General features: G+C 39.7%; 1 protein-coding gene across 1 annotated transcript in view; it reads right to left on the reverse strand.

Moving 5' to 3' along the window:
* Positions 1-10,932, reverse strand: part of CAMK4 (calcium/calmodulin dependent protein kinase IV) — a 208,405-nt gene extending 197,473 nt beyond the window's left edge. Inside the window, exon 1 of the mRNA XM_036065756.2 lies at positions 10,694-10,932. Within this exon, the coding sequence (XP_035921649.1) occupies positions 10,694-10,854 (161 nt within the window). The 5' untranslated portion in view covers positions 10,855-10,932. The remainder of the gene's footprint in view (positions 1-10,693) is intronic.
* Between the last annotated feature and the right edge of the window lie 306 nt (positions 10,933-11,238).

The following is an 11,238-nucleotide window of genomic DNA, read 5'->3' on the forward strand; positions in this document are numbered from 1 at the left end:
TTCCATTTCCTCAGTATCTCAAGATTTGAAAGAACTGTACTAGTTTGCCGTAGATTATCCTGATACTTTCCTCAGCTTTCTATTTCACTAACGTATCATACATATACATGAAGAGTTCTGTCTGTTATGGTTTTAGTTTGCTTCTAGTTACAGGATACATTCAGGAGAACTTCTCAAGAGTTTACCTCATTGAATATTACTAGTTTACATTACTCACGTTGAGGAAAAAAGGAGAGGAAGGACCCAGAGTCCCATAGGAGCCACTAAAAATGTTTCCACTCACACAAGAAATCTTCAGAGGCCTATTATGATTGAACACTTTAGGCCAAGCTGATTTATTGAATTACATATTGTGAATTTGGTCACATTTAATAATACAGTCTTATTTTCTCAGGGGTTATCCTAACAGGGAGCTTTGAAAAAAAATAATAATATTCACTTGAATGAATAGGTAATAGGAAACTTATATCCTGTCAAAGATTAAACGTGGACTGACTAGTTGTCACACCTGAAGAACAATTTTGTACGTCTGTTGGAGCCCCAAATGAAAGGTTATCACCTACTAAGTTACAACAGTCACTGACCAGCTGTCCCCCAGTACAAGTGAGGCACAGCAAGATAAAAAAGTGCAACGGAGGCTAAAATGCAAGCCAAAGTCCCTATCAAGCAGTCCACAAGGACTTGAAGTAGGGAGAAATCATTCAAATGCTGCACTGTAGGTAGCAATAAACGTGTGCTCACAATGAACAGATTTGCAATCGCCTACTCTTCTTTGTTCTGGTTTGTAATATTAGTCAAGTTCTGTCTATAATCATGATATAAATCAAAGGAAGTACACTTTTAACAAAGACTGCTACTGCAAACTAGTAGAGAAAACAGTTAAGAACATATGTCATATCCATTACCTTTCTAGAAGACCACTCCAATCAGAGGGCTGTTCAAGTCTAGCCTTTTTTATCTTTTAAGAATATTTCTGTATTTTTGAACTTGGTGAATTTTTCAACCATATGACCCTGAAGCATGACTTAACAAGTAATTGAGTAATGAGACTGCATTTGTTGACAGGGTTAAACTCAGCATCCTGGCACTAATGACCACAAGTCTGCAGGAACTGCCCACCAAACACTTCAGCTGCCTAAGACAGCAGTTGGCAAAGTTTACCATGAAGTAGGTATATTAAAATTGAGGTTCTTGGGGCACGTAGGTGGCTCAGTCAGTTAAGCATCTGCCTTCGGCTCAGGTCACAATCCCAGGATCCTGGGATTGAGTCGAGTCCCATGTCAAGCTCTCTGCTCAGCAGGGAGCCTGCATCTCCCTCTCCCTCTGCCTGATGCTCCACCTGCTTGTGCTCGCTCTCTGTCAAATAAATAAATTTTAAAAATCTTAAAAAATAATAAAATAAAATTGAGGTTCTTGAAAATAATATGAATTTGGGATTCAACAATAAAGAAAAACAAAATTCATTCAACCCTCTGCTTGATGGGCAAGCGGTATTCTTTTTCTCTTTTTCTGTTTTCTGCCAAATGACTTCTTTGGTTACAATTGCAGTAAGTTCTTATCAAAACCTTTTATCAAGTAGTCTTAAAATGCATAACAAGTGCATATTTGTACCCACTTCCTCTTTCTGCACAAAGACACAACTTGCCATATGATTTCTTTTTTTGTTTGCATTTTTATCTATGTATCTGCTTTAAAAACATTTTCAAAATGTAGAATGTTATTTAAATAGAAATAAAGAAGCTTATTTAGTATCCACTCATAACTACCATTCTTTGATCCAATAATCATCCCAACAAAATGTTTTTATGAACATGCTCCCAAGTTATGTATATTTTTGTACCTGCAGATGCTATACATGTGCTACTGAACCAATCTGTAATGTGCTTTTTAAAACATCCAAAAAAAAATTAAAAGCAAAAATTAGAAGAATTTTTAAAAACAGATTCCCTAATACTTTCCTCTAGCATACCCTAGATGTGGACATCCCACTTTAGTCAAAATGTCAGTGACTGCTTTTATTTAGCTCTTAAGTCTATTCAAAATAAAAAAGAATTCCATTTTTTCAAAATATTATTTAAACGAAGTCCCAATTTAAATGACCTTAATTAGTCCATCTGAGATATATGCATGGCATATAGAAGGATTATTCAACATGTGGCTAATATATTAGTCAACAGGAAAATTAATTAATTAAACTTTACTAGTTAGAGGTGAATCTTTTATCAATAGTTTATTTAGCATATTATTTTGTAACTGTCACTTCAAATACAATAGAAGAATGATCTGAAACCTATTTCATTATTAAATAAAAAATAAACTACCCTCCAAGAAATAATCTCTGAATGTGAGCACTGATTTTCAAAAACATAAATGATGAATAGAGCTAGCCAACTTGCTACACATGTAAAAACTGTAACTCTTCCAGTTTCAACAGATGTAGAAAAAGGATGAATATGCATTTAAAGCTTATGCCCAGGGCACCCTGGGTGGCTCAGTCAGTTAAGCGTCTGCCTTTGGCTCAGGTCACGATCCCAGGGTCCTGGGATGGAGCCCTACATTGGGCTTCCTGCTCGGTGGGAAGTCTGCTTCTCCCTCTAAATCTCCCCCTTGCTTGTGCTCTCTCTCATGTTCTCTCATGGTCTCTCTCCCCCTCTCTCTCAAATAAATAAATAAAATCATTAAAAAAAATAATAAAGTTCATGCCCACCTGAAAAACTAGTATCAAAGTGAAAGGGAGATGCAAGGTAGTTTCTTGAATAAATGAAGTCTTGATATCATTTTAACTTGAAATTCTCATGTAACTGAAGAGGAGTAGACTGTTCTAGGTCAGAATTTGGCAAACCACAGGCCAAGAGCCTCATATGGCAGTCACTAGTTTCTGTATGGTCTGCAACCTAAAAACAGTTTTTACAGGTTTTAATGGTTTTTAAAAATCAGAAGAAGAATAATATTTTGTGATGTGAAAATTATATGAAATTCAAATTTCATGGTCATAAATAAAGTTTTATTGGAACACAGCCATGTGCATTTGTTTCTGTGTTGTCTACGGCTGTTTTCACTCAGCCATCACAGAGCTGAATTGCCACAGAGACCATATGGCCCACAAAACCTAAAATATTAACAGTCTATTTCTTTATGGGCTCTTTACCAGGTCTAGGTAACTGATCTCAATCGCTTCAATCCCACTTCCCCTTTCTTATCTCATCATAGGCTGTGGGAGGTGTTTTTCTTCCCTTTCTTTCCTTCCTTTCTTTCCTTTCTCTCCCTCCCTCCCTCCCTTCCTTTCTAACAAACAGGGTAAGTTCTCTCTTACCCACCCCCCTGGTTTAAGGGTTAATGGCAAGTTCTGAGTCCCACAACATCAACCCAAGATGCAGCTGCTTCCATAGCCACCCTTTGCTCTCATCATGGTTACTTTCTCTTTATCTACCATTTGGGTTTTCAACTGATATAGATGTTTTGTTTTTACAGGCTCTCTTTGGCCTGACATCAGCTTACCCTCCCACCTTAACTGCCATGACAATGTTCATGTTTTATAAAGTTTGCAAAATAAAATGTGTATCCTGTATTCTTCTGCCTGCTTTTGCCTTTTCTTAGAATGTACTTTCCACCTGGTATGTCCTTCACCAAAGCTCTTCCTGTTAAAATTCTGCTGAATTTCAAGGTCCACCCCTTCCATGAAGACTCCTCAATCCTCCCAGTCAGAATTATCACTCCATTTTTAGACCATGGTGATCGTCCAATCTCTACCTCATATTAGTTTTACTTATTATTTATCTCATATTAAATTTACAGTGAGCTACACATCTGGAAGTCAATATATAGTGTTCTACTCATCATATTCACTCATATTCAAGCCCCCTTGCCCCGCCACACACACTACCAACATACATTGCCTAGTTCATAGTTACACAGAAAGTCGGACCTGTAACAGAAAGGACTTTAGGTGGCACAAGGACATCGAATTAAATAACAAAGAATCAAAAAATGAGACCATTATTCTCTTTTCAATTATTTTTCAGTTTTTCTGATTCCATCACAAAGAAATCCTCAGTTTGTGCTACTATGGTTTTAAACCTGCTAATCTTCGATAATCTCCCTTCTTAACAAAGAGAGAACAATCCTCAGGCTGGGAGCCTTCTGCAGAAAAGCATTTGTAGCCCCAGTTTAATAAAAATGCTTTGTTTTTACTGCAATTTATTTTTATAATTTGCTTCTATTTATGGCATGAATATAATAATGAAATTTAATTTCAATTTAATGAAAATAAGTATTCTCAATAAGTAAAATTAGGTTAACAAAATGGAGTAATTTAAACAAAAATATTAAGCAAATTATAGCACAGGTGGTATGCACATATGACAAAAATCTTAATGGCATTACATAGAAATGGGAGAAACATTTGGTTGTAGCAGATACTCGATAAAGTCAAATGATTTCAATCCATCAACCTCCTTCTTGTTAACCTTCTACATAACTAAAAGAAAATCATGTAAAAGACTAGCTTCTAGCTTCTGAAACAGTTGTTCTTAACAGAAAGGGGGAGGCGATAACATGTGACAATGTCTAGAGACATTTTTGGTTGCATAACTTGGGGGTTTTGGGGGAGGTCTGCTTCTGTCATCTAGTGGGTAGAGGCTAGGGATACTATTAAACATCCTACAGTGCACAGGAGAGCTCCCACAGAAAGAATTATCTGGCCCCAAAAGTCTGTGGTGCCAACGTTAAGAAACCCTGGTCTAAGAGAAAAAAGAAAACTCTACATGTAAGATCCTTTGCCCATTGTTATAAATCACCCTCTCTCCAGCATTGTTCCTTTCCTTATTTGCTCTTTGCCACTGATATGATTACAGAGGAAAATCTCCCACACTATTTTATATCATCCATATCCCCAGTGCCCCCAATTAGCAATAAGAATTTAAAAATGGACTGTACTGAAGAGTCCATATCCTTTATGTGCTCACAATATACTATCAAAATTTAGATCTAACTTCCTAATTAAGTCACGGGAGTTACAAGATTTTCAGATGATCCATTATCAAAGAGGAAAAAAAAAAAGATTAATGTAATTTGAGTAAAACCTTGATTCTAGCTGCTATTGATTTCATGATTTCACGTGAAGTTATTCTTTGGCCTGATTTAAATGGTTCATTGACTCAATATATTTTACAGAATAAACCTGACCTTGAAATTTTAAAAATACAATTTTTACTAGATATATGAGCTATGCTAGCTTTCCCAAAAGGGAGTCTGAAGAAAACTACTTTTAAAGCTAGCCAAAAAAACAAAACAAACAAAAAACATTAACATAAAAAAATAATAACCAGAAGCTGAAACAGCTACCACTCAGCATTTTTTTCTCAAATATATTACTGCAAACACTAATCCATACATATATTCTGAGTGTAAAGTGTTTACAAGAAAGTTCTTTGAAGCTATTTTGTGGTTAGTGTTTTGTTTCTCTTTCTGTCTCTCTTTTTTACTCAAGTAAAGTTCTCTAGAACAGTTTAGAAGCAAATAGCACCTGTGTCTTTTTTTTTTTTTTCAAAATTAGGAGTTATTTTTACCCTCGTAACAGTATTTAAACATGGAAAAACAGTGTGTTCTAAAGTAATGATCCTATCATAGTCATCACTTAATTTTAAGGTTCTTTACAATGAGTAGATTTCCAAATTTAACATTTACTATGTATTAAAGTTAGTGGTTGGTATAACTTGGAGGTATTTCATACCTTTACATTCAAGTTGATTTAACTCCTAATTCTGAGATGCCTGTGGCAAAATGATAGTGAAGGTGAAACGGAATCCTTTTCATTTCAGAGCCACAAAGCTCTCTGCCAACAGAAAAGGAGCATTATTTTCAACACCTACAAGCTACAGAGGTGACAGTTATCAGGACTCCCACCGTGATGAAAGAAAACTAGCACACATGAGATTATGGTCATACAAATTTTAGGGAGAAGATAAACAAGTCATCTGATTTCCCTTTCCCTGGGGTCATGCCCACTGTTCCTGGCCCATTTCATTATCAGTCACTCACTCTCTTAAAATCATTTGTTGGGCACTTGCCCAGCACCGAGCTCTGTGCTAGGCACTGAGCACGTGATAGTGAACCAGCCAAATCCACAGACGCCTTCTGGGAGCTTACAGTCAGTGTTCAAGCATGTGTACCCGGGTGTCTATTCTCCCACTTGCTCCTGAGCCAACTGCCTGAGAGAAGAACTGGATGCCCAAGAACAACAGAGGGACCAAACAGTTATATTTTTAATTCCTAGTTAGATCCCCAAAAGAGCTTAAGATAGTAAGTGCAGTGTGGGTGGCAGGAGAACCGTAACCAACAGTATATTCTAGATAGGCTGTGGGGTCCTAAAGGACAGTGTGGGGGAAAACCAAGGGTATGAGAAGTACTGGCTAAAAATGGCTCAGGAAGGGGCTCGAACAAAGACAGGGAAGGAGAAAGAGAGGATCTGACTCCTCACCAGGCAGGAGCACTGGCTGGAGCCCTGCTGTTAGAAAATGCACACTTGCATGTTTCCTTACAGGAAGTTATCTGCTGCCCATTACCCAGGGCCAGAATTAAGTGTTACCAAGTGGAATACACAAGTGTTCAGACCTCTGAATTCCTCCCCTATATAGTAAAGGTGCTGCTGGCCCAGCCTCCTGCCCCCTCAGCCATTTCAGAGTACAGTACACCCAGCAGATCTTGGGGAGACACTAGAGTTTTTCCAAAATGTTTGGAAGGGGAAACCCAACGAGGACTTACAGGCAAAGACAGGAGAACTTTTCTCTACAGAGTTGTGCCAATGGAGACCACTCAGTGTTACCAGCTGGTCTGCAGGGCATTTTTCAAAAGGGGTCTGCCTCATATTTTAATCTGGCATACACAGATTTATGGCCCAGAACAGCATTTTCATACTGAGTCACAACGCATTAGTGAGATATGAAATCATGTGGATTCAGCCAATATTTTAATGAAATAGAATAAAATCAAACAGCATAGAATAGGAAATATTAGAGTACACTGTTGGTAGTAAGAATAAACATTGTTTTATGAAACTTGTTTCCATTCTAAACACACACACTGTTTCTATTTTACACACACCTATGTCTCACTATCTAAATCTATTTGGTTCCTAAGCAATAATACATATAGCAAGGGATCCTACGAAACTCTGCTTTAATTCCTTTGCCATATAAATGTACTCCTTTAAATTGTGGATCAGGTTGGGTGGGGGGGTGATGGTGATTGAAATTCACTAGCTTAAAGAAACTATAGTTAAGTAGAATGGAAATTTATTTAAAAATTTATTCCAAGATAATTTAACACACTCTTCTTTTGTACTAATTATCTTTCATTTGGTTTCCCTTAACTTTTGTGTGTGGGAATACATCTCATTTTGCATACATTCTTTCAGTCTCATATTACAGAGAGAAACAAAAGGTGGGAAATAACTGAAAACAGGACTTGGGTTTGGATGCATAATCCCCACCACAGGGCAGCCCAGGCCAAATCCTGTCCATACCTGTGCCAAACCACTGGACAGAATCTAGACCAGAAGCAGGCTCTTTTCTCCCTTAGAAAAAACTTTAAAAAGCCAATTTCTCAAATCACTGGGCAAAGGACCAACTACTCTCTAGGATAGGGAGCCTTGAATAGGATCATGGCCAATTCATATTTATAAACAGAACTGAATTTGTTGGGGCATCACAATTTTTGTAAACTTTTTGACAAACTCTATAAACAAAGCAGTATTTTCAAAAGTGATTTTAGAAAAATTAAATTAGTTTGCCTGATACTCTTTAAATAATCCTCCTTACCCCCACCCCCACCACTCACCCCTTATCCTGATACATACATATATAGTAAAATAAGAGCTATCACAGGGCCTTGGGCTACCTGTGAAACAGTGTTGCCAGCACTATACAGGGACTTCAACTGGCTTTCACTGCGCTCCCTAAAATTCCCAAACACATCCTCAGGGTGTGCTGCCCTAATAGTCACATGTCCAATCTTCTTTAATTCAGGAGTCACTAGCCTACAACTGATACTTTTAACAGAGGAATGACTACTCACAAATTAACTTAATCTAGTGGGGATTGTCGATACCCTGGAACTAACCACAATGACATTCCACACCAAGGTCTTTGTTCCCTTAACATCTTAATGACAACTGTGTAACTAATGAATTAAATGTTTTGGCCTTAGAGTCACCACTGACAGGCAGATTTGGCCCAAAACTGAGAGTTAAGAGAGTAAAGACTTGAAACCAATCGACTGAGTCTCAACTTTATCCCTAGTGGAGGAAGGAAGACTTCTGTCAGTCAATACCTATAATTATAATTCTGCTATATTCTCTGGCTATATAGATTCTTAGTATTATATCTGTAACATTAGTTGCTTTATGTTTTAGGTTTATTTTGTTGGAAAAAATAACTGATCATGAAGTGACATTTCTCAGTCTCAGCCAAATGGAGTAAGTATGCACCTCACCAATACTGCCATCTACAGAGAACTTACCTAATACACATGACTACTGAAAAGCAGCAAAAGAGAGAATTTTTAGTTTTCTCAAAATATTCTAATTCTGTGATTTGCAAGGTAATCAAACAACTAGAAAGCAAGTGAGAATCTCAGCAATACATAATTGATTTATATTTGTCTTCCAAATTTATATTTGTCTTCCAAATTTGTCTTCCAATTTTGTCTGCAAAATATAGCACAAAGCTTTTTTAAAAAATAAACTTCAAATTCCTTAGGTTTTCCCTATGAAGTCTACCATCCATAGATGTGTACAACTGACAGTTTATTTTTTTCTAACCAATTTTCCATTCGTCAAATTAAAGAAATGTCTTGAGTTTCCTGATGGCAAAGCTATTCATAAAGATAATATGTGTTATTGAGAAGTCCGAGTCAATTAGGCATCTAGGGCAAACGTTACTCAGAAAGCAGTTAGATTTGGTGGTGGGACAGTCCCTTTAGCACCAGCAGACACTTCCTCTACTAGGTGGCAGTTTCTAAAACACCAAGTAAACAATTGTAAGTAGATTATCTCTTTAATCAGAAATCTACACTGCTCCGCTGCAGCTCACCATACGCTTATAGTAAGGTTCGAATCTGAAGAAAGGAGACACTTCATTTATTTCCAACCTATTAGCGAATGTATACAATAGCACATCTTCAGATGAACATTGAAAATTTTGATCAAAGTAGGATATTTATGTATATACTATTCAATGCCCAAGTATTTTGGAACATTTTTTTCAAGATTATTTATTTGAGAGAGACAGAGGGCACGAGCGAGTGGGGGGCATAGAGGGAGAGGAAGAATCTCAAGCAGACTTCCCACTGAGCATGGAGTCCATTGCAGGGCATGGATCCCAGGACCCTGAGATCATGGCCTTAGACAAAATGAAGAGTTGGATGCTTAACCAACTAAGCCACCCAGATGCCCTGGAAAATTTTTAAACAATGACAAAAGACTACATTTTCATTCAGAAATTTTGCCTTTCTTACATACCTTCTATATCTATGAGCCATTAATAGTAGTGGCAAATTGGGGGGGGGCAGGGGTGTGAGGTGACCCTTACACCCTCCCACCAAGTACCAAAATCCATAATCCTACACTGTGGTCTTCAATGGCATTAAAAAAAAAAAAAATGGTTCTTAGCTAAACTCTTTCCAACAAAAAGAGAATAGAAAATGAAATTACAAGTATTAAGTACAGAAGCTTCAACTTGTCAATACTTGAAATTACATTTTCAGATTCCCTACCATAAACGGCCTGGATCTAAAATGAGTGTTGAAAGGAATTCTCTTTACCTACCAATAACAGAAAGGCAAGAAGGAAAAAAGAAGGGAAAGAAAAAAATAATTTTCTATGTTTAAAAATTTGAGAACATATGGCATCATCCACATGGCAAAACCACTCTCTACCTGTTTGGATCTTCAGAGGAGAGATGAGGGACATTTCTGCAACCGCAGAAAGATAGCTTTTTGCATACATAATTTAAATAAATCACTCCAGCATGAAAGAAGAGCAGAATTCTTCTAATTACCACTGCCTAGACCCCTTGTGCTGTTTTTTCTTTAAAGCCACACTAGTTCATTATTCTGCCTTCAACTCTCTTAAATGATTCATTCCCCCCTTTCACTCCTGAGCAGACTCTGCAGGGAAGCTAGTATTTAAGTTTAATTTCTAGTGCCACTTGCTTTGGAGAGTTTGATGAGAGGAAAGGGGAAGAATCTAATTTAATAATTCTGTCATGGTTTGGAGGGGTACCCTCCTCCCCTACCCCAAAAAATAACTAGACAAACAAGACCCTCTGGCAAGCTATAATCGTGAGCAAAGACACCAGTCGGGAAAGCAGGGCCCACGTGTGGTGGGAGCTGTCACCCAAGGGAAGTGGCAGCCGGCGAGGAGGAGGGAGCGAGGGTGGGAGAGTCGGGCTGCTGCTCGCAGCTGCGCCGGCCTGGGCGCTCCAAGAGACACCCGACTCCCAACTTGAATGTGCTTAGCTCTCTCCTAGACACTAGGCGGGGAGAAATCAAAGGACAGGGAGGCTGGCTCCCGCATCCCCGGGAGCAGTCCCTGCAAAAGGGACTGCCCCCGGTGCGCGCCGCGGGCTTCCCCAGAAGCCCGAGCCCGTGCGCAGTACGCGCGACTCCACCACGTCCAGGGTGCCCCCCGCCTTACCGTCCCAGCTCCGACTCCACCTCGAAGAAATCACTCAAAGCATCTCTATTGGAACCTTCGATCCAGTAATCCGGGACGAGGCTCCCGGCCCCCGGGGCCACGCTGGCGGTGACCGAAGAGCAGGACGAGGCGGAGCACGAGGGCACCGTGACTTTGAGCATCTTCGCGGCGGGACTCCGGAAGCCGCCACCGCTGTCGCTGCCGCTGCCGGAGCGAGAAGCCCGGCCGCCCGCCGCTGCCTGCAAACGCAGGAGCGAGAGGTGGCGTCCTTCACACACACTCGCACACACCCACCGCCGCGGCCGCCACCGCCGCGGCCGCCGCCACCGCCTCCCCCCGGCGCCTCCCCCGGCTCCCTGGGCTGCGCGCAGGCTGCAGCTCCCTTCCTGCACACTCGGAAAGGAGGGAGGGAGGGAGGGAGGGAAGGAGGGTGGGAGGAGAAGGGGGCGAGGAACTAGGAGAGGGTGTGGAAGGAGAACCCAGTCGCCACCAGCCTGAGAGGAGAGGCGGAGGCACTGCAAAGGGGAGAGATTCCCTCCCCCTTC

This window comes from Halichoerus grypus, chromosome 2 (genome assembly GCF_964656455.1).
Source record: "Halichoerus grypus chromosome 2, mHalGry1.hap1.1, whole genome shotgun sequence".
NCBI lineage: Eukaryota > Metazoa > Chordata > Mammalia > Carnivora > Phocidae > Halichoerus > Halichoerus grypus.